Raw genomic sequence first — 25,509 nt, 5'->3', positions numbered from 1 at the left:
GATTCATTTGGCAAAGGGCTATTGGAAATATATTCTATAAAAAACGTGACATGAAACTTCTTCAATTCAGAAAAGAAAACTCTTAGAATGGGATTATTCTCCTCATCTTGCCTTTTTGGGACCTGGCATTCCATCACTACTGACCCAAGGAAACATTCATACCTTTTCTCCCAACACCTCTCACTTGTGATGCTCAAATGCTACATTTCCTCTTTCTGTTTCCTAGATCCATTGACCTACTTTGCCTTCTCTGCTGGGTTTCTGAACCTCATTAGGATATTCAGCTTTCAGAAATCAGGGAAGATTATATGCTTTTTAAATCACTCAAATATTTTGTGTACCTAGTGCTTAAGAGTTTTTAGGAAAATGATTCATACTACTTGCCAAGAAGCAGAGAGATGTACAGACATCTCAGTTTTTACAAAAAGTGTATGTATAATCCGATCTTACATGAAAAATATCTATAATATTAACTGTCTCCATGAGAAATTCGTGTATTATATCTAATGTTACAATTACAGTCAAAGTCTGGGATCTCGCCACTAAATTATTGTCCTTTTAAATCATGAGTGTGCCATTGTATTACAAATTAAAGATGATTAAGATCATTTTAATCATTTCTAGACTTGACTTAATTTTCAACTTACAAAGTCACTGCCACCACAATCACTGCAATCATTTTAAAGGAGCAATCAATTCTATAATACTTTTTTGCCTTTCTCTATTGTCATTAATTTTACAAATGCAATTATTTTTCTGCAAATGTCCCCTCCAATAAGTATAAATGTGGGGCTATAGTATTTAAATTGGTAGACCCATTAAAACCTAGCCAGCTCTATGATAATAGGGTTAATACTATATATTTGGCTTCTCTTTTCCTATTTGTAAAGATTTTGCAAAATGTTATTTTTAGTTTCTATGCATTTCCCTGAATATTTAAAAATCTTCACTTAACAGTCTTAATATATTTTTTATAAAACATTGTTGAAATTTTACCAAATTATGATGTATGAGATTATCGTTCTATTAGAATAATCCTGCTATGAACCTGCATATATAAATATCTATTTGAGTCATGGTTTTCACTTTTATTTACTATCCTGAATTTCAGGACCACTTATGTTTCACATTTTTAATTTCCATTAAAATAGCAGCAGGATATTCTTTCACTTTAAAGTGAAATAAAATATTTCCCTTTTGTCCTGGTATATACAGTATTGCTTCCTATAATTGAACAAAAAATTTACTCTCTGAACACTTCAAATTTTTTTCCACCCCTTATTTCCTAGTTTTTATTCTACTATATTCCTCTAAGGTAATCATTCTCTAAAACTAAATTATTTCACAAGTAGAAATAGTAGCTTACTAAATTCTGAAAACTAAAAATATCTGTAGAACAGTCTTAGTTACAGGTCTCTCGGTTCCAGATAAATGATCCCAGTTTCACATTTTTTTAGAATTTATCTTGTCACATATTTCAACCTTTCAATCCTTGACACTATTAGTTCTTCTCTCAGCTCCCACATGTGAATTATTCTTGGTATTAAAAACTCATTTTTAAAGCAATATGATTTCAACAACTAAAATGCCTTGTATGCTCGCTCAGGTTAAATTTAGCCTGGTGAAATTGCACCTTAGCAATTTTGCAGCATCAGTAAGTACTTCCCCTATCTTCAGTTCCTTTTCATTCCCAATCCACAATCACATTCAATTGTAATTTTCCCCTCTGGTAAGTATGGTTCTGAGGACACCTGATCCAAACCAAAGAGAATAATCAACACAGTGATGTACCAAATATGATCTAAAAATAAATAAACCAAGCTCATGAAATCTTGAGAACTGATATTCCCAGCAAAAGTCAACTGTTCTCTAACCTTTTCAATTCATGTTTAGTGTTCAAAGAATTGAGAAGCATATGATGATTTTATTAATAACCAGAACTAGTCCAAGGACCTTCACTGTCTAAATTTCTAAAACATTCTGCATTCCTTACTTCCAACTATTTCCTTTAGCAAGTCTCAGTAGAAAAGGAAGGGAAATGCAGGTGAGCAATGGTACATAATGGAGCATTTAATGTTTGCTTCAAAGGCAACAGAGGAACTACTATCATTTTAGTATACCCATTAGACATATTCCCCCAACTTTCCCCAACTAGGATTGCTTTGGGGAATATCAAGCTATCACATAAGTAAACAATGAGAGAGAGACGACATGGGGGGAAATATAGACAGTTATGCACTGTAGTCACTTTGAATTAGGATTTCTGTTATTGTGACTGAAATTACTCTCTACAGTAAGAATTTCTTCAAGTAGAATTTTTTATTAATACAAAGCTAAGTGATTTTTGAAATCACAAAATCTTATATAAGTGCTTGGGTACTGGTCTCTGTTATACTCATTTATTAATGGGAAAGCAGATGGGTTTGACATTTTAGAGTCATTTTCTACTACATATTTAACCAACCGAACTTCACTTTCTTCTGAAAATTGGTTCTGAACAGCTAAATTCTGAAACTAGAACAAATTTGATTTTTTAAATTTTATTAATTGATTATATTTTTTTTAGAAAGAGAGGAAGGGAAAGGGGAAAAAACATTGATGCGCTACCTCCTGCACATGCCCCACAGGGATAGAACCCGCAAATGGGCATGTGCCTTGACCAGGAATCTGACTGCAGGCCTCTCGGTGCACTGGACTATGCCCAACTAATTGAGCCACACCAGCCAGGGCTAGAACAAATTTTCTTAACTTTAAAGATTACCTACTTAAGTGCCTGTTCTCTTCATCACTCAAATTTAAAAATATTATGAAAGTATTCTAGGTGTTTGTTTTTTTTATTAATTCTATTTAATTAACCCATTTGGTCAGTTGACTTAGCTCTACTTTGCTCAGACAGGCTTATTCTAATTATAATTACTGTTTATGATCGATTCCTTCTGCTCTCTTTTTCTGGCATGTCAATTACAGTATTTTATAGTTTCTCTAATCTTTGTATTTATTATATTTTCTTTCATATTTAATTATTTTCCTATTTTATACATTATTATAACTACAACATTATGAATGAAATATGAACCACAAATGAATACAGAGGGGTATAAACAGAAAATGAAGGACTTAGGAAAGAGGATGTTTTATTTTCCTTGATTGTTGCTTTGCTGTTTCCTTGTTTCCTCTTGATTGTAGCTGCCTATCTGACTAGGGCTGCTGGTTGCCACCATTCACCATGGGACAGGCATTGAATGCCAGCAGTCTCATGTGCAGGTATGAAATCTACATTCAGGGCCTCATCGCACATTCCTCTGACACTGGAAATGTGCCTGTTGCTCCTCCTCTCTTCCTCACCTTAAGCTAGTTGAGTTCTTGCTGCAAGGTCCCCAACCAGCAGGCCTCCCTCTGGGGTATATCACTGGCAGAAATACCTCAATCCTGGCCACCTTTCATTGAATCCATTTTACCACAGGAAATTCACATGTCCTTGCCATGCCAAAAGAAGAGGTGTAGGTGTCCCATGTCTGCCACTCATTTTCCAGCTGCTCATTTCTCAAGATTGCTTTTTCTTTTGCTTAGGTAGGTGTATCACACTTTGCCAAGCCCACTGCCTAAGCTGAGATCCCAACAGAGAGAGACATGTCTTGTTTTCTTCTACCAGCCATCCTAATCTCAAGGATTGGTTCTGTTGGACACCCAATATCCTGGAGTTAGTGTTTGGGGATGAAGAACTTCAACCAAAAGAACGACTCACCAGGCAGGCTCATGCTGCCTCTTCCTCTCCTTAGTTGTTTCCCTATATGATTGATAGCACAAAAAGGGGTGAGGAGATCCAAACTATCATGAAAAGGAAGGAAATTGTTGAGAACATATTGTGAAAGACCATCTTCTGCACCTGATTAATTGGGCATCAGGGAATGAATAAAAATATAATCTCAAGTTAAACTTATGCAGCCTATCTGATGCAGATTTTAAGTATCATAGGCCTATGTTGCAGGCTGTTATAATATACTTTTATTGTAAATAGAGAGCGAATAGCCATAAAGTCCCTCTGCGTGCATATTAGGAATTATCTTTACATCCCTATTTATTGTTCATCAGAATGTCATTTTGCCCCCATTTTTTTGTGAGCTCTTACCCATGTTGATAGTTGGAGGTTACTGAAACAATCATTGATTGTTGTTTTTAGTCTCCAGTTGTTGTTAGGCAGAGGAATTATGGCCACTTGTTAGAATAGCAAGTGAATAAAGAACATGGACTATGGAATCAGACCCAAGCAAGTTCCATTTCTGACTGCACCTCTCTAAGTCTTGATTTTATTGGTCTAAAATATATCAAATGATACTATCTATCTCATAAGTGATGCAAAGATTAAATGGGACAGTTTAAACAAAGGACATAGCACAGTGCTTTGCATATGGATAAATATCCATTATTATTTTGGGAAGATAGCTACATTTTCTGCCATTGCTTTTACTAAAATAGCAAAAACAAACAAACAAGCACACAAAACAACAATAAAAACACTGAACGAACATATGCAGGCATTACCAACGACTTCCTTTAGGTTCCCAACATATTTATACAAATGTCATTCGGGGATGAACTTCTGGTAAGAAGTTTGACCTTATGGTCTATGATGCTGATGGGACACACAAAACACCTAAAAGTTCACAGATTATTGATAGTTTTCTTTGGGTAAGATGTTCCTTTTGATAATGTTTGTCTTTTTATCTTCCTCATTTCAAATCCCTGCTAAAGTTCAGAGCCAGCTCCAGTTTTTGAGATTTCAGGAAATAACTTAGGGCTAAGAGTATCTTAGAAGTTCATCTTCAATTCACATTAATTTGATTATAATCTCTCTCAGGGATCTTGACCTTCACTTCTGATGATATTGATTTATGGCTGCATCTGCCACACACAAATGTGACTAAATGCCATTTGGGTATTTAAAGTTATTTGTCCCACTAAGAATGCATCTCATAATCCAATAAATGTTGCAAGATTTAATTTGTCAATCATAATAGATGTCTAGTTATAAAGAATATGAGTTAAATTACAAAAGTCCAGGTTCAAAAAGTGGCTTTAGTTTGAAAAGAATAAAATCTTGTCAGATATTGTATTGCGAAAGAAAAATTAAACAACCAAATAGAAATAAAAATATAAAAGCTTCTAAGGGCTTAACCACAATAAAAATGATTAAGGAGAGGATAAATAGCAATAAAAAGAAATTGAGTAGACATGGATTTTGATTTGCAGAGTTTTTTATTATTTTTCTTTTTTGAGGTAGCTAATATCTATGTTTCTGCAATAATTTATCCATTTTTAGAATTTGAATCAGTTATACATTTTAATTAACATACATTTTTCCTTCTTACCAAGGAAATGTATGTTTTCATCTAAAATAAGTGCAAATGACACAATGTTTAGATTGCATTGTCAAAACCAATGGTCTACTTAGTGTCTACTCCCATATCCCTGCCATAGATATTGACAATAATGATATGGTGCAAAGTAAAGTCTATTTTTAATCATTTCCCAGTGAAATATAATAATATATATGTACATGTGCATGCAGCAGCACACAAATTATGGCATGATGCTGATAGCAAGAATCATTTCTGGTAACAACAAAAATCAGTAGGCATCTCATGTATCCGCCAAGTCTAATTATGAATTTCTACTATGTGCTAATATAAGAGGAAGCAACTCAGAAACCACTTGGGAAAAACTCCAGGTATTCTCATGGATATACAAATCGTGACTTCAGCTAGGGAACTGTGATAATACCAATGTTCCTGAAGATTAGAACATGAATTCTTAAGAGCCTTAAACCTCCGTAGGCTCATTGAAGGGGGGCCCTTAACTACTAAATACATTTGTTTCAAAAATATCAAGGGTAATTAGGCCATTGTCACAATCCTCCTACAAGGGACTATTGAAAGTCGTTGAAAGGTATTTTCCAGAAATATAAATAAAATGGCTAAGTCAGAGGTGGTCTGATTTCAATTCTTTATTAATTCAAACACTTAATTCTGCCCCCTCCAATGCATGCTGTTCTAGAATCTTGAGCCAGCAGGCTATGATGAGAATTCCAACCTGCCTACACAAAGGAAGAGCAATAAATAGGAAGGCAGGGTGGCCTGCTATGTTTCCCAGCCTCATGGAGAAACGGCCCATTAGACTCCTGCAGGTTCCTCTTTTCCTCTGCCTCATGTCATCTTGCCGATATCACAAAGCTGGGTGAGGCTCTATGTAGAGGACATGAAGGAAGGAATTATAAATTAGCTCTCACATAAGAGAAACAGATACAGAGGCAATGGCTCTTTGGAGAAAGGAAAGAACTAAGGGAGACGAATGCCTCTGGTCAAATTATTTTATGAATCAAGATTCTAAATCCAACTTTTAGTCATCAAATGGAAGTTTCCATTTTGCAAGTGAGAAGGGAATAAAGTCAATGACATCAATTTTGTTGAAACGATATTTGGACTACTGTATGATCAAAATGTATGTCTTAGAGATAATGTTTGAGTGAAAGAGAAAACTAGAGAGGATGGTATTTTAAGAAAGGCAAGAGACAAAAGGTCAGACAAGTGCCCACTACAAAAATAGGCATAGTTCTGCGATTTGAAAATGAATATAAAGTAGCAAATATTTAATTATTCATTAAAAGAACGGATTATATCTAACCATTAAGCTATTTGCTCTTTCCCTTATGCTACAACTCTGTCCACCTTTCTCTTTTCCTTGGTTTCTATGCCCCATCATTTCCAGATGCCAAGGATTCATTCACTTTCCATATTCAACTTACTTTCCCCAATGTCTTCCATTTTTATAATACATACAGAGTATCTATAAGTATCATACTTGAGGATAAATGGACATAGAGGCCCTAACTTCAAATTATATGTATTCCATTTAAATAAATCAATTGTATTATTGACCAGTAACAATAAGTGGACATAATAACAATTACTAGCATTTTGTTCCTATGACATATATACTGTAATTACCCACATTTTACAGATGAGAAAACTGAGGACCAGAAATGAACTAACTTGCACACACCAAGTTGCATTAATTTGGTAGAGTTGAAATTCAAACCTAGGCATTTTAATTCTAAGTCCATGTTCTTAGCCATAAGAGTTTTATAACTTTTAAGAGTTATAGAAGTATATGAACTAAACACACTAGGTTAAGTCATAAAAGTAAATGAAGAGTCAAATGAATGGTATAACCAATAAATGTAATAAATTCTGAAAAGTTGGAGATAAGTCAAAATATACAAAGAGGTCTTTATAACATCCTTCCTCCTCACCCCATATTATGTTTTGGGATCTTGTGCATAAGAGAGACACATGAAAAAAGAGAAGGTAGACAAAAGAAAGGTAGACATTACACCAAAGGTGTGGTGTCTTTTTTTTAACTCTTTAAATACAATACCTAATGCCAGCTCATTGTAGAAATTACCTAGTCATCTTCAATCATCAATCATCCAATGATTCTCTATACTTAAGGCATGCTTGGTCACCTTTTATATAAACAATAAAGACTAGATCAACAACAAAAAACCTTCTAAACCCATTTCTATTTACATTTTACATCTAGAAAACCCTACTCCTTTACTATAATAATTTTTAGGTAATCTTGTTTTATATGACACTGGAAGATAGTACTTTGTGGGTGAGCAGGGTTTTGTCACCTTAAAGTATATCTTTGGCATGAGGATTATACCTAAAAAACAAGATTCAGGATGAGCTTTTAACATCCCTCTTACCTGCCTAAAAGAACTTACACAAAGAGCCTGCTCCAGAAAAGGCACTCCTACCAGAGATATCTAGAAGGAATATGTGCCAGATGTGGTAGGAGGGAGTCAACAGGGTTTGGGGATCTAAGTCCTGTGTACCCTTGTCAATGCATGGCATAGCAAACACTGGTTTACCAAACCCTTGTTTTTCCATCTTCATGTGAATTACCTTCCTCCCCTTTAAAGTCCCAGACTCCTATCCTTCTCTTAATTCTGAATGGCATGTAAGATCCAATTGCCTGATTGCATGTGGACCCCATATTCTTACTGAGCCCTTGTACATACAAAGTTAAATTTGTTTTATCGCTTGTCAATCTGTTTTACTGGTATGTTAATTTGATGATTAGTCAAGAAGAACCTAAAAGGGTAAAGAAAAAAGTCTTCCTCCCTGACACTTCAATTGCTTTTCAAATTGCTTATGCCATACTTCATTTCAATTTACAGTTAACTACTTCTATAATCTAGTTCAGTAAGTGCTAAAATCCTGAAAAAACACAACCTTGGCAATGGAGTTCTATAGTGCCTGATAATTTAACACTTGCAAAGATTTCCATGGGTTGGGCATTTCAAATCATTTAAAAAATGTTTTTAAACTTTACATATAATCAAAAAATTGTGTTTTATTTTATCATTTATGGATTCCAATGAACTAAAATCTTATATTAAATAAGCTTTTGAAAATTCAAAGTATTTCAATTTAACGAAGATAAGTACAAAAAGAAAGTAAATGTTCTTAATAAACTTATAGGTGGTCATTGAATGGATAGTTGGAAATGTGTTGTATATGAAAGGCTATGCATAATAGTGTTCTTTCTTTTATATGACTTTTCTATTGGGTTTAATTCAAGAAACTATAACAAAGTTAATTAAATATTATCAGAAATTTATCTTAGAACTAGAATTTGGAAAAATCTGAAGTAAAGTTTGGCTCTGCAGTTAAATCAGCTTAGAACTGGAGTTCTACAGCAGGTTCATTGCATACTTTTTGACCCAACTTCCATAATTATAATCTCAGACCAGACTTTTTAGAAACATCTCAAGATTTATAGTAAGTATGCTAAGCTATCTATCCTCTCTTGTGAACCTGTTCAACTAGATCCCAGAAAGGTTTATACCTCTGCCCTATAGTTACTTATTTAGAGACTTTTTAAAAAGTCTTTTCACATCTAAGTCCATACCAATGAGTAGAAAGAATGAAATCTTGAAGTTTAGAAAAGTTTATTTTCCTATCAAAGCCTCTTTGAATACCCTACCATGACTCTTTCTCTAACAGACTAGAGCCATTTTCCCAATTTCTCTTAAATTTCATTGATTCATTAGATCCATATTTACTGAGTGCCCATTTTGTGTTAAATGCTATGTTTACAAGTTGAATATGCATCTGTAAGAAAGTAAACACCTTCAGGAACTAGAGATAATAAAAGTAATAAAAAACAAAGACATAAATCCAAACCATGTTCATTGTGATACAGGACATGCAAAGGGGATAGAGGTAGATAATATCAGGAAGGAAGAACTCAAGTGACCAGAAAATGCCTCATAGATGGGTTAGCATTTAGACTGAAATCTAAAAATATGAAAAGGCAGCTTCCTGTGGGAAAAATCTAAAACAAAATATATCCAAAAAAAAAGGTAACAGAATATGATAATACTAGTATGGCTAAAAATAGTGTGCAAAAGAAAGTACTACCAGATAATTTAGTATAGTTCATCAAAGGCTACACACACATGTCTTAGAAAAAAATGGTAGGGAATCTGGATCCCACTTTACAATTGGATATAATTTCATGGTTTTATGCAAGTTAGTGACATAGTTGCATTTATGTTTTCCAAAATTTCCTCCAGCTTATCTGTGGAGACTATATTGAAGAGGAACAGTGTGTGTGTGTGTGTGTGGGGGGGGGGGGGGCGGGCGGGGAGTGGGATGTGCAGGAAGACCAAGAAGAAGGATACTTTGGTAATCCAGGAGAAAAACACTGTTGACAGGGTTCATGGTGGAAGCAGCATAAATTAAAGGAAATGGAGAAATAATTTTGGAGAGTTAGCTTGCTGACAGTATGTTGAGAGTGAGGAAAAGTTAAGCATCAAGTTTGAGTCTTAACCTTTCTTCCAAAGTTATGAAATGGTAATATCACAAATTTAAAATGTAATAACCTAAGGAAGGAACAGAATTATGTTTTATTTTTATGGAGAAGGGAATCAAGAATTCAGATGTGAATCTGTTACATGTGAAATGTCAATGTGACATCCAATTGAAGATGTCAACTAGACAGCTGCATATTTAGAGCTGAAGTGAAGAAGATTGAGTTAGAAATATACATTTGAAAGTCATTGTTACATACAAGGCATTTAAAACCTTGGAACAGTGAAAGTTGGGTTTTAGAAGGGAACATAATCCAGGATCCAGACAACATTTAGAGGACAGTTTTAGAAGAAGAATCTACAAAGGAGGATGGGACAAATAGTCCAGAAATTGGCTAAGAAAGAGGAAATTATGGATCGGCAAAGAAGAGACATGAGTGTTTTAGGAAGGAATAATTGGTTATCTAATTCAATTAATTCAAATAAAATAAACAATTAATATTGATCATGAAAACTGTTAATGGCTTTCCCAAATTGTTGAGAGCAGAAGCCAGGCAGGTAAATGGAACAATATGGAGGAGATGTTTAGTCAATTTCTTATAGAATAAGTAATTCTAAGAAACAGTTGTAGGTTGAGAGAAAGAGTTGTAAAAAAGAAAAAACTATTTTCCCTCTACTTTTCTAGGTTTTTTTGGCTGTGACTCCCTATAATAAAAAATAGATTATCACAGAAAAACAAACAGAAAGTCAGTAATATGTACAGGGTAGGGCAAAAGTAGGACTACAGTTGTTCATATGGAACATAGTTCATATGAAACATAATACAATAATTAATAAATAATACAAAAATAAACTCTGGCCCAGCCAGTATGGTTCTGTGGTTGAGCATCCACCCATGAACCAAGAGGTCACTGGTTTGATTCCCAGTCAGGGCAAATGCCCAGGTTTTGGGCTCACTTTTTAAAAAATGGTGAGTTGAACACTCTTGAAATATCACTAAAATAACAGGAAAAAAATGTTAGGTATTTAAGAAACAAAATCTCAACTGAATAAATTTTTTAAAAAAAGAATAAACTCACCCCAACTGGTTTGGCTCAATGGATAGAGTGTCGGCCTATGGACTGAAAGGTCTGGGGTTCAATTCTGGTCAAGGACAATGCCTTGGTTGTGGGCTCAATCCCTCATAGGGCCGTGCAGGAGGCAGCAGAACAATGATTCCCTTTCATTACTGGTGTTTCTATCTTTCTCTCTCTCTCCCTTTCTCTCTGAAATCAATAAAAATATATTGGTTTCATGTACTCACAACTGTAAATCTACTTTCACCCCATCTGGTATACTTCCTGTATACATAAGAGATGCTCAGGAAAACTGAGTAACTGCAAAATGACCAAGCCACCACCTTAAATACCATTTCTAGATAAAGACAAAGGAAAGATGCTGGCGGGGGGGGGGGGGAATTGGGGCAGCCTAGTTCTGGGGGGTTACCAGGAAACGCACAGTAAACAAGGGTCTGGTTATTACACAGATGTCCTTATTAGGGGCCTTTCCCATTGCTAAGAGATTCTAGAGATTTGGTCATCCTCCTCTTTCTGGTACAGAGATGGAGACATCCTTACATGGAGATTTTCCTTAAAGATGTGTTTCCTACAAAAGGAAACCTTTAGTCTGTTTTCAGAGTTTCTCCTGTGTCTGCACAGTTTTTTAAAAATAACCAGCCTCAAGATGATCCTTATGCCAAAAGGCATATTTTGCAGTGGCAAATTCTGCTCCCCTTGGGAGTAAAGAATTAAAAAGGTGAAGGGCTACAGAATGGGGGCAGTCTTTGAGAGCAATGAACAAGGGAGCTAGTGGCTTATGAAACCGAGAGTCTTTATGACTTTGATTAAATTTAGCTTTGAATCCTAGATCTAGAAATCATATTCTCACCCCTCTCCCTCTCTCCACCCTTCACAGACCCAGCCTCGCCCCTGGATAATCAGCAATCCCCAAGGCAGCAGAAGACATTACCCCAGACCTAACTAATGGTCACAGATCTGGACCTCTGGCAGGTGCAAGATAACATCTTGACCTAAATTATATTTCAGCTCCTGAGCCCAACGGTAGAATGATCCCCTGGCAATTTTTCCATGAAACCAGACAGAGGGATGCTAGAACAGACCTCAGAGCTGTCCTCAAGACTTAAAGATATGATTTATTAGACTTACCTCACCTCCAACCAATCAACTCCCAACACAACCCTGAACCCCTAACCCACAGTGGCTTGTGATTTTGCTCTATATAATCTGTAACCTCCACACCATCAGATACTCAGGTCTTTAGATCACTAGCTTCTTGCACATTGGTTGGGCAATTCAATATTAAACATTTTTTTTTCTAAACTGCAAACTCCTGTTGGTGCACATCCTTTGGCAAGTTAGCACAGGCAGACGGACCGAAATATTAGGGCCTGGTAACACTTATGAAGGGATAAGTATAAACTCCGAAATAACAAATGCAAGTGTTAGAGTCTTCCACAGCTGTTCTAACAAGCACAAACCTACAAAATAAAGCCTAGAAGTTCTCATTATGAAGTTCTATTTCTAGGAAGATTTTTGTTTTATCTCATAAATTAGAATTTTTTTCAATTATAATGTTAAATACAGTTGGATTATGTAATCTAGTATTCAGTTGAATTCACCAAGGATTTTAGTATGTTTATATATTTGTGCAAATTCCCTCTATGCATGTATTGAATTAGATTTTTTCCCTGTTAATGACTTTTGTTATTTTAATTATTTGACTAGCCAAAAGAATGAAGGGGAAAAATTTTCCCTCACAGACAATACAGGAAATAGAGGGCTGGAGGGAGAAAAATTGGAGAGAAGTAGGATGAAGAGAAAAAAAAAAAAAAGAAGAAGAAATAGAGAAAGAAGAAGATGAATAATTTATTTTGGAGAAGGAAATTAGTAGCAAAATATTGTTATTACTTAAGTTTATTTATAGTTACCATTTTTAAAGTTACTAAATAGACCTAGTCCTTGTCAGTTAAGATCATAATACAAAGCATCTATTTACGGTCTATGTCAATATAGGTAAAGCCTAGGTACCTAGAAAAATCTGACCTCTGATGAACTCATAAGCTGTTTATAAGTGTTAAATATTATATTTTCCACCCCAGATATGTTCTGAGTGATAATAAATATCAGAATGCAAACATTTGGCTTGCTTTAAAAATCCACTACTTTGAATACTCTAAAATAGACCCAGGCTCTGCAATGAGCTACATTTTGCCCTCATGGGATGGAGCCATGAATAATAGCTGAATCTGACTACCCAGGACTCCAAAATAATGGTCTTGCCAGCTGTGACCTTGCTGAACTCAGGCAGGATATAGCCAAGACACTGCAAAGAGCTACAAAAAGCAAACAAAAGGGAAACAGGAGAAGAAAGGGCATAGGAAAAATGAACAAATGTTTTGCCCCATTCTCTGTACCCTAGGTATGACTTTGATCAGGAACTCATAGTATTACATTCTTTGTAAAACATGGACTGTACTTGGGCACCCTTTGAAAGACTATATGGAGAAATTGCATGGGGACAGTTAGAGAAGCATTACCTAGGATTTTTGACCTGCGGAATGGCCACACCTAAATGCAAACATACCATAGAAAGTTCAAGAAGCTTCCACACTGGCATTTAAAGTGACAGTAGAGAGGTATAGAGCATTTTGAGAGTCCATGACAACATGGGGACATCTTGGACTCTGCAGTAGACCTGCTAAAGAACATAAGCTTTGAGAATGCTGTTTCTATTCTGATGCTATTTCTACAGGACCAAGCTATATCATGTGTGATTATCAAGGTGATCCCTCAGAGAAATTTCATGCAAATAATACTGGGTAAAGAAACCTGCCATTTAATGACTTATTCCTATTTATTATACAATGTTTATAAAGAAAGTTGGGGATCGTTTATGGAGAAAAATAGACACATGAAGGATATTTTGTAAGTTCCAAGGAAAGATAATTGGAACTATTTATTGAAGAAGTCATAGTTATACAACAAAAATGAAACTCTAAAATACAAATATGAGATTAGAAAGCCTTCTTATAGAAGAGAATCTGGAAAAGTGGCAGTATCTCTGTGCTATTAGTAGTTTAGAAAGCAAATCTCCATTAGGCTAGAAAATGCCAAGATATAGATGATAAGACCTAGACCACGTAGATAAGAGAAGTTAAAATAGAAGCAATTTTCTGATATACTAGAAAGTTTGTAGAAAGGACACCACAAAGGAGGTGTCCTTTACTTGTCCTTAGGAAAAGAAAGCCAGTTGAAACTCTAACAAGATTTGCTAGGAGCAATTAAGGCCAAGTGCCAAGCTCTGCCAGCCACCAGTCTCCCCAAGATAGCTGAGTATCCATGAGGTTTTTATTCATTAAAGAAGGATCAGTTAGAGTTTATGGAGAACCAGGAAAAAATTAGAAATAATTAAAGAGGCAAGAATCATATATCAACTGAGAAGATACATCTGAGTGAAAGATTAGATGGTGGCCACTTTAGATGGTTGGAATGAGAACTTCCAATCTTCGCCTTCATGAGTAAAGGTGGTATCATGGGCAAGATATGGAATACCCCGAGTCTGCAGCAAAAGCTGGATAATAATGAAAGCAATAATTAACTTTTGTATGGTGGTTTGCAGTTTACAAAGCATTTCCACACATATTATTTTATTTGAGTCTTACAACAATCTTGTGAGATAGGCCTTATTATTTTCTTAATTACACAGTACATAAAATTAAAGTTTAGAAGGTTTTATGACTTGCTAAAGTTAAAAGCTAATATACTAAGAAGATACACATTAGAGATGAACTTAAGACAATTGAATTAAAGCAAACAAAAATCAGTATTTGGCCATAAGCTCAGAATCTTTTATCACAAGTTATTTCCCCATTTGACCCATAATAAACATGTCTTCCTCTCCTATGTGAAAAAACAAAATCCTTCTTTTTAGCCTATTCATAATATATTATTTAGCCATGGGAAAGAAGTACATCCTGCTATTTGTAGAAACCTGATTAGACCTTGAATACATTAGACTAAGACAGTGGTCGGCAAACTCATTAGTCAACAGAGCCGCAGTTTGCCGACCACTGGACTAAGAGAAAGAAAAATATTGTAAAATCTCACCTGAATATAGAATCTAAAAGAAAAATCTTACAGACACAGAGAACAGATTGGTGGTTGCCCAAGTTCAATGGGGAGGGGATAGGAAGAAGGGTGAAATGGATAAAGGTGGTTGAAAGGTACAATCATTCAGTTATAAGATAAATAAGTTTTGGGGATGTAAAGTACAGCATGGTGACTATAGTTAACAATACTATAGTATATATTTGAAATTCCCTAAGAGATTATACCATAAAAGTTCTTATCACAAAAACATGTATATAATAACTATGTAGTAATGGATAGTAACTAAATTTATTAGGCTAACCATTTCACAAAACATCAAATTGTTGGACACCTAAAAATAAGACAATGTTATGTCAATTATACCTTAATGTAAAAAATAGTCTTGCAAATATTATATTCAGAGAATGTATTTCATTGCTTTATCATCATTTACCACCTTATTTGTTGTCTCTCTCATTAGACTAAGTTCTTTGATTAAAAGCATTATGATATTCATTTCCATATTACCCAGGGCCAATCAATACCTAAGAGTAAAATATACTAAATATTGTTAGCAAAGTAATTATCAATGAGCAAAATTAAGGTCCTTTAGTATGCATACTTGTGCGGGGGGGGCACTTCTAGCTAAAATGGGGGGAAGAAAGGGCAACTAAGGGAACATCCACTGAATAACAACCTTTAACCTATAACTGAGTTAAGAAAATAATGTAATATGTATGAATATAGTGGGAACTTTTGTTATAACTTATCACACCAATATTAGTGATGGAAACAAGAGTTATTATTTATAAACAGGGAGGGAGTCTTTTCCTCATTTTATAGCTGAAGAAACAGAAGCTTAAAGAGGCTGTGATGACTTGCCTAATGTTCCAAGGTAACTGACAGGTTATATTTTACTTGTGTGATACTGGCCACATTAGTCGTTTTTTGGCCACATTAGTAGTTTTCACCAAATGTTTCATTTCTCCCCTGACACAGAGCTGACAGAAGGAATGCATTTCTCCACTCCATTAAAGTTAGATGTGGTCATGTGGCTCGCTAAGGCCAAAGAAATGTAAGCATATCATTCATTGCCGGGAGAAGCCTGAAGAGCCAACACCCAATTCTCACTGCCACAGCATCTGCCAATTTTTAAAGTTTGATGACTGCTCCATTTGACTGGGACTTGATCGAGGACAATGTGAAATAAACTTTTTACCAACTCAGATTTGGAAATGTAACATGATTAAGAAATAAGCGTCTGTTTTGTTAAGCCACTGAGGTTTTATGAATGTTTCAGCCATAGCCTTAATTTGGCTCACCTTAACTAATACTTCATAGAAGTCCTAACTTAAAGTTGGTTTGACCATAAATCTTAATGAAACTGTTTTGTTTGTTTTTGTCAAGTTTCAAGAGTTGAAAAAAATAGATGTCTAAAATCATTGAAAATTAGGTCTTTTGCCCTAGCTAGTTTGGCTCAGTGGATAGAGTGCCAGCCTGCAGTCTGAAGAATTTTGGGTTTGATTCCGGTCAAGGGCACATACCTTGATAGCCGGTTGCAACCTCAATACCTGGCCCTAGTCTGGGTGTGTGTGGGAGGCAACCAATCGACACTGATGTTTCTCTCTCTCTGTCTCTCTCTCTACCTTCCATTCTCTTTATTTTTAAAAAAAGCAATGGGAAAATATCCTCGGGTGAGGATCAACATAAAAAGAAAATTGGGTCTTTGTAAAATGAAAATTTAGACATTCATAACTATTATTTTACTGTTGTAAGATTTAGATGTTGAAAAATTTAAGACATATGGATCCAGAGAAACCACCAATGGGATATTCAGTCTGAAGCGGTACAACAAATGGGAACCACAGCCAGAGATGAGGTGAAAGAGATTATGCAGCCAACATACATTCCAGAAATAAAATCTGGGTCAGAGCCAGGAACTGCTTAGTTAATCAGTGTGAATCAGAAGAATCAGGGTCGGAAATGAGAGACACATATTACCTAAAATAGAGTCGCAGATTCCAATTTCAGACCAAGTGTCAGGGCAAAGGCAACACATTTCGAATAAGTAGTATAAATGGGTAGGCCTAAATCAAAGGGGAAAAAGTCCTCATTTGCTATTAAACTACCTCAGCCACCACCATTCATGTTCCTCATCATAGCAATAACATATTGAGTCCTGGGCACTTTACCTGCGTCTTCACATTTAATCATCATTGCATCCTAGGACACAGATGAGGAAACTAAGGTGTACACCACAGCACTAGCACGCAAACCCAGTTTTATCTGACCAAATAATGTGCTCCCAGCTACCTTGCCAAATAACCCTGTGCCGTTTATTTTTGTAAGTTGTACAAAGAGAGTACTTTTCAGCAAGTGGCTTGGCCTCCCAAAATAGAGCCAATGAATCACAGGGTAAGGGTCACAATAAAAGCTAATCCCTGCAAGACAAATTAGAAAGAGGGCTACCAAGTGATCTAAAAATGCTTAACAATAAATTGAAGATACGTACATGGGAGGTGGTCAAGTCTCTCACCTTCCACTCTCCTTATCCCATCTGGTATGAATCAAGCACAAAACATCTCTCAAAAGACACAATAGATCATCATGCTAGAAGGTGGAATTTGTCGGGAGAATAAGGCTACTTAAAATGGAAAAGAACTTTACCATATTTTTTATTACAACTGCTTCATGATTTTTTTTTCTCATCTCTCTTTCCCCTCCCATGTTTTCATAAAGGAAGAGCGAGGGAAGTTCCAAGCACCAAAGGAATGAGTGTGGGTAGAATGCAGGAATATGCTTCCACTTTAGGCAGAGCATCACTGAGGTTAAACATAATCAAGTCCAATCTTCCAGGACAAGAGACCAGAAAGACATTTTGGGGCCAAAACCATAATTAGCAGCTTTGCTTCTTTGCTTTGCCTTGTATGCAAAAACCCCTTTGAGTGATGGCTGCGGCTGATGGAGATGTAAGAACCTGATTCCCAAATCCCAGATTTCACTATTTGGAAGAATGATTAATAACCTATTTCTTAATATATTGATGTTCATTAAGAAACATAAATGAATTCCTACTGTTTTGACCTTTGTTCTAACTTATCTTGCCATGGCAATGGGCCAGGTGACCTGCCTAGAAGAGGTTTGCCTCCCTCTAAGGTTTATTGTGAGTAATTAATTAATTAATTCTTGGATATTGTTTACAGTATGGTGCTAAAAGTACAGGATTTATTATGAAGATGATTATTGTCTCATTAAGCCCTACAACAACACTTTGAGGTGGGAATCTACTCTTCCCAGTGAGAAAGCTGAGGCCCAGGCAGTTCATGTAGCATTTTCAAGGTCATACCACTAAGAAGTAGAAGGCGGGGCTGCTGTACAACACTGTCAAATATTAGTTTGCTCACAAAGCCTGTGCTCTTTCCACTAAGCCAGGCTGCATGCTTCTCTCCAGTGGGGAAAAAAATATATATATATATACAATAGGTCCAAAATTAGGCACATCATCAGTCCTTATTGAAAAGAACAAGTCCATCATAATTTTGCAACTCTCTACATAATGCCAGCTGCTATAAACAGTATGAAATTTATGAATGTTTGAAAGTATTCCCTCCATAATAACACAGTATTTAAAAAAAAAAATTTACAGGCTATGCAACACGCTTTATATATAGCAAATAAAAAGCATATCCTACGTGACAATATGTGGGCAGATAATGGATCACTTGAAAGTACCGTGTAGATTTCACATAGGAAACAGTGTTATCCATGAAGAAGTCTGGCGTTTCTTTACCCTTCCCTGTGCCATGAAACACAGCAGGAAGCGCTGACAAACTAATAATGTGATAAGCTCAATTCTCTGCATGGCAGGAGTGAGAGCTATCTTATAACTACAATTTGGATGACTTTATATACAGAGTGGAGATGAAAATTATACTCCTCTCCCACATATCAATGGAAATCTTTCCCATGGAGTGACTCAGCCTGAAGCCCTAAACAGGAGTATGGTCTCAGCATGCTGCAGGCAGCCACAGCGGGCTTCACATTAGCTGCCTGCAGCATTTGTGGGGACAACACAGAGCTGAGGCTGCCAATAGCACCAGAAGCTTCTACCTTGTGGGAAGAATCTAGTCTTGTAGCAGAAAATAAGACACTGACTCAATGCTCCAAAACGTGACACTTTTCTACATGATCATCAGCCGTGTGTTCAAACTCACTCCCTCTCCATTAAAATAATAACGCTATACCATTCACAACTTGCCAGGCAATGTTCTTATTAGTTGGCATATATTAACGCCTTCAATTTAATACATACAACGCTTGATAATTATTTGTTGTTTTCCCCCCATTTCACAGGTGTGAAAAATGGGACACAGAGATGTTAAGAAACTTTCCCAAAGTCAGAAATCTAAATTATGGTAGGACCAGGATTTGAACCCAAGCTGTCTGATGTGCTAGCTTCCTAACCAGGAATGATGTGCCTATATCGACCACTCTATTTATCCCAATTAATCATGAGAAAATCCTAGCAGTTGAGAAATCAGTTATAGTTGCAGGGTATAATAGACTATGTTAATTATATGTTAAATGAATATGGCAAAACCCTACCCTCAATGTGAAGGGTCTGTGGGAGATAATTGGGAATAGAGAGGTCATGAGGGTAGAGTTCGGATGAATTAATTGGGTTAGTGCCCTTTAAGAGTTCCTGGAGAGCTTGCCGCACCTCTCTTACTCTTTCCACCATGTAAGGTTACAAAGGGAAGTTGACATTCTGCAACCCAAAAGAGGGTCCTTATTAGCACCCAACCATGCTGGCACCCTGATCTTGAACTTCCAGCCTCCAGAACTATGAGATATAAATTTTTGTTGTTTATAAGTCACCCAGCCTATGGTGCTTTGTTATAGCAGCCCAGATGGGATATATTGTGCCAATTGTAGAGAATCCAAAATCAGATAACTTGAGAAAATGTCTAAGTTAAACTTAAATAATTTGGCTTTGCTGGGGTAGGTGTTCCATGAATTTACTCAATGTGACCTAGATTTCCTCAGCCCAACCCCATTCCCCAAAAGCATATAAAATACTTGTTTGATATATACCACATATAGTATTTTGCAAGTTAAAACTGAAATCAATAACCTGTTTTTTTTTTAATTTAATCATCTAATACATCTAAACCGTTTCTTATTGAAAGGTACAAAAAAAATTAACATCCAGAAAGCATATCCAACGTACCACTTTTACATATATAATAGAGTATGGAGAAATGTCACTTTGCCAGGATTGCATTGCAACATGAAAAATCTGATTCTTAAATGCTGCTGATAAACAGATCACATGCACTGAATAGCATGGAAAATATACTACTATTCTAATATTCAGGATAAGTGTGTGTCCTATTATATTTTGACAATGGAAATTTATGACATGAGGACACATTCTAATCATGATTGTCTTTGCTTCTTAATTATATAGGAAAATTCATGGAGCAGCAATCTTCAACCCTTTCCATCTCTTGGTGCACATAAACTAATAACTAAAATTCTGTAGCATATCAAAAAATATATTTATTGCCAATCTGACAAAAAAAATAGGTATACTTTTGACTCATTCACACCAGACAGCTATTGTTATGTTGGTTGTTATCATTTTTAAAAATTTGACAATCGAAGGGAAAAGAGGTCAGGGACCCTGACTAAATAATCAGGTATTGCATGTTTTAAAAATTCTTGCAGCACGCCAGTATGCCTGCCAGGACACACCAATTGAAAATTGCTGTCATGAGGATTAAATCTAACATTTCTCATGTTATCTTGGTTATTTCAAAAAGAATAGCAAGTCTAATAATCATGGAATCAGCACTATTTGTTTCATTCAGTTAACCCATTAATTTATCTTCTCATACAATCCATTTTAATAATGTCCTTACATTTACCATGTTACTTCTTACTACCAATTTATTGAGTGCTCATTAATCTTTGTCTCCATATGTTACAACTTTTATATTTATGACAATTTTTATTACTTGTCTTAGGCATTGACAAAGTCAATTACTAAATCAAGCATTCTTATGATATAATTAAATCTACTTCCACATTCCCTAGCCAATAAAAGTAGCAGCCTGTGATATATTTGAGACTTTATTAAATTCTGCTTAACAATTCAAATGGAATTTGAGATATCCGATTAACAGTCATTATAAATGATATTTGAGATATCCGATTAGTAGTCATTATAAATGATATTTTAGCTGTATGGCAATAATTTGCCTATTTTATGTTAATGCTTCCTATAAAGCCTTTTTCCTGTAAGTACCCAGACACTGGAAAATGTATTTTAGTAATCAAGCCAAATTCAACAAACCTAAATCAAATTAATTGTTTTCTTTACTTGGGGGATTATGTTACCAAAATCCCCCATCCATCTCTAGCTCTCAGTTCTCATATTTTATTATTTCCTAAGCTTCCTCTGTTAGTTTCCATCTGACTCTCAACTTTTCTGGTCATCATTCATCATTCATTCACATTATTTAGTCTATTCCAATAGCTTACTGCCCTGATTCTAGTCTCTTTCCATTACCACATACCATTCTCATAGTTGCCCGATTAAACTTTCTGAAGCACAGTATTGTTGGTATGACCTATCCTCAAAACCCCACAATTAATTCTTACTGCCCAACTCGAGTTTAGCAGTGTGCATTTTGATTCTGTGTCATTTTTCCAACCTTAATTCCACTTACTCCCTTAATCTGTGGTGTGGCTAAATGTGGCCACCATCCCTCATCCTCAAATATATGCTGAATATCCCTTTATATCATTTCCTTCTTCATTTAACTGAAACCTATAGTTCAAGATTCATCTCAAACCCTTCTTCTTCCATGAAGATTTCCCTTTCCCCAATTTAAATCGAACACTTAAGCCCTACAGAACCCCAAGATTGGTTTGTGGCACTTACAATATTCTGCCTAGAAATAAGAGTCCATTAGTTTTTAGCCTTCAATCCTTCATTAGTTGTTAGCATTCCTTGAAGGAAGGGTCCATATCACTTTGTATTTGCATTTCCTGCAACATCAAACAGAATACTACCCCTAAGGAAGACACGTGGTAATACAGGGTGTCCCCAAAAAACGCATACACACTGTGAATGATTATAAAGTAAATGTTTATTAATATACAGTTCATTTTCAAAATTTAAAAGAATCTACAGAAATGAGTAATTGTTTTTGTAAATGCCTGTTTTCAAATGGATGAACTTTCTAGTCCAGGCACTGCTGATAACACAAAGCAATGGAATTGAAAACATCAAGAATTATTTTGTGCCGGAAACCGATCATTGACACTTTGTAGTTAAATGTGAAAAGGGAATCCGGAAGGCTGGTTAACCTTAATAGCTCTGAATGGTCAGAGCCATTCACTCATAGTTTAGTTGAAACATTGGAACTTAAATGTGAAAAGGGAATCCGGAATGCTTTGGTCAACCTTAATCGCTCTGAATGGTCAGAGCTAGTCACTCATTGTTTAGTTGAGACATTGGTAGTTAAAGAAACTCTCACCTGTTAATCATATGTAAAATTTTTGCTGATTGTCTTTTGTTGTAATTTCCTGCCTAAAGGATGTGGATGTAATTCAGAACCCCAATAAAAGGGATGGCAAAGCCAGAGCTGTGGCAGTCCTCCCACTAGAGGTGGGCTCCCGCCTGGCCCCCATTTACCCAAATTGATTCTTTTCTAGCTTCTTTTCATTTTGATTGCGGCCTTCTCCAGAAACCGGACCTGAACGGGAACCCTGAAACACGCGGGACGTGACAAGGGATCCCACAATTTTGTACCATAAACTTTATATTTTATGTATCCCCATTTTAAAGGTCTAGTAGCACTTTACGATAAATTTTCTTTGTGCAAAGCTTAGTCTGGCTTCACCCATTATTTAAAATCAGTTAAACCTGAAAAGGAGTGAAAACTAAGTGAGTTATCAGCTGTTAAAGTGTGTATACATTTTTGGGGACACCCTATATTTACTTGATTTTTTGATATAGTGCAAAGAGCATATAGAAATTGGAAAGGACAGGTAAATCACTTTAGTTGATTTACTAGTTATTATGTATAAGGATATAAACAATAATGTAGCCATCCTGGACAAATTTTCTTTATGTGATCAATGAATGAACTGTGCTTTCAGCAGCTAGAAACAGTTTTTGAGTATGAGGACCATATACTGATGTCAACATTTTATGACACTGCCCCCTTCCATGTGATAGTTTTATTTTTATTACTAGAGGCCCAGTGCACGAAATTCATGCACGGGGGTGGTGGGTCCCTCTCGTAATCAGGGACCACTGTCTCCTAACCGCTCACCTGCCTGCCTGCCTGATCTCCACTAACTGCTCACCTGCCTGCCTGATCGCCCCTAACCACCTCTGCCTCGGCCCTTGTCTCCACAGTTTCATCCAGAAGGATGTCTGGAATGATGTCCAGAAGGTAATTCAGCTGCCTGGTCTAATTAGCATATTATGCTTTTATTATTATAGATTATTGACTAAAAAATGTACATGTTCTTATGGATTTGTGACTTCCTGGCAAATACCCAGCAGCACTCTTACACCCTCACCCAGAGTACTACAACCCTCAAGTCAGGAAAGCTCTAGAAAACCTGTGAGGTTGGACTTTTCAGATAGGATGTATGAAGTGTTTATCAATACTCCTGACTTATAATATGTACCTTATACATGTTATTATTCACTGTTACCATCACACTTATTTATTACTAGAGGCCCAGTGCATGAAATTCATGCACACGAGGGGGGGGGGGAAATACCCCTCCACCTGGCCTGCACCCTCTCCAATCCAGGACCCCTGCGGTATTGGGCCTTAACCAGCAGTCAGACATCCCTCTCGCAATCCGTGACTGCTAGCTCCTAACTGCTTGCCTGTCTGCCTGCCTGATTGCCCCTAACCACCTTTGCCTGCCAGCCTGATGCCCCTAACTGCTCTCCTGCTGGCCTAACCACTTCTGCCTCAGCCCCTGCCATAGTGGCGCTGTCCAGAAGGACAAGCGGAAGATGTCTGGAAGATGTCTGGTCTAATTAGCATATTACCCTTTTATTAGTATAGATTCTAAATCCCTCTTCTGTATTTAACCATTTTCTCTGCCTCTCCTTCATAATATTCAAGTTGGTCCTGAAACTTACCTCCTACATGCCATACATCCTCTCTGCTTTTGCCTCACCAGCTGCATCAGTTTGTGCCTTTCTTACTATTATGCGCTATTGATTCTTTTTTCCATTTCTTGCATTTTATTCTCTCAGAACCTTGTTATTTCCTTCACTCTCACCAATTTTATTATATTCTCTATGGATTATTTTTTCTCTACTCATCATCTTCTAAACCTTTTAGTGCCTCCTAAGTATTATTTGCTTCCTTTTTTTTCTTCAATACTTTGACCCAGTTGCTATGCATACATATAGCTGAGATTCATTTCATAAAAGAGACATATTCCTGAAAATCTATGGTAAAAACAAACTTCTTATAAACAAAATCTTTGTGTATGTATGAATAAACTTAATATTTAGAAATACCCCATTATGAAGCAAATTACCATGGCCCATCTCTTCTATAATTACACATACTAAACAAGTTATCCTAAGGTCCTGACAGCTCCTCTTTTTTTACAACCTCTAAAGCCAACTCCACAAAGTATCTCTGACTCCAAACTCCCAGTCCTTTTTGAAATATTAGGCTGAAAAATAGGGGAGGGGGGGGGAATCCTGCATTTACCCTTCCTCCTGATCCCTGAGGCAGGTCCTATTGACTCAAGTATGCACCATTTTTTTTCTCCTTTTACTTTATTATGACTGTCTTTCTGCTCTTCCTGTTGTCATTCTTCTTGGTTCCAGCCTTGCCAGTCTCCACTCTCCCAGGCTGTCACATCCTTTGCTTTACTTCTATTACAGATGGAATGTTTCTAAGTTTAGCTTTGTATCTAGCATCCTAGCTCCTTTTCTTCCAGAGTTGATGTTTGATTTAAGCTTACCTTTTCCTTTGTCTCATGCTTAACAGGTAGCCTCCAGTTGACCTACTTGCAAACACAAAAGACACACTTACGTGTATCCTGATGCTGATTATAATCTGTAATCTGTTTCTATAAATCGATCATATCTTCTTCAGCACAAATGCCAAATAACATGATATTGCCAATAGGAATACTTACACTCAGCATATTTCTGAAGTTGAGAAAATTCTGAGGGGCTCAGGTGGGCCCACTTCTCCTGGTTGGTCATGGTGGTGATGAGGTGAGGAATTCTTTATTCAGGTGTTTGGCAGATTCCTATGCTTCAAATTTTCCACCAGGCATGTTTCATGATAAAATACCTCAAGCTTTCAAAATATGGGATCTGTCAACAGGAAACCACTGTAGGTGTGTTTGTCGTTTCAATAATGCATTAAAACACTGCAAAAAGAGAAACAGAAAGATCAAGAGATTAGCAATACT

The 25,509-nt window shown here is 36.2% G+C and overlaps 1 protein-coding gene across 6 annotated transcripts in view; it reads right to left on the bottom strand.

The window, feature by feature from the left end:
* Window positions 1–25,297, bottom strand: part of DGKB (diacylglycerol kinase beta) — a gene marked incomplete at both ends in the record, with an annotated part of 464,423 nt that extends 439,126 nt beyond the window's left edge. For all 6 annotated transcript variants that reach the window (XM_079785451.1, XM_079785454.1, XM_079785452.1 and 3 more), the window contains one exon: window positions 25,228–25,297. In XM_079785451.1, coding sequence (XP_079641577.1) covers window positions 25,228–25,297 — 70 coding nt within the window. The remainder of the gene's footprint in view (window positions 1–25,227) is intronic.
* Window positions 25,298–25,509: the final 212 nt, after the last annotated feature.

Source organism: Cnephaeus nilssonii (genome assembly GCF_951640355.1).
Source record: "Cnephaeus nilssonii genome assembly, chromosome: 12".
In the NCBI taxonomy this organism is placed as follows: Eukaryota; Metazoa; Chordata; class Mammalia; order Chiroptera; family Vespertilionidae; genus Cnephaeus; species Cnephaeus nilssonii.
This window is presented reverse-complemented; position numbering and strand designations above follow the sequence as displayed.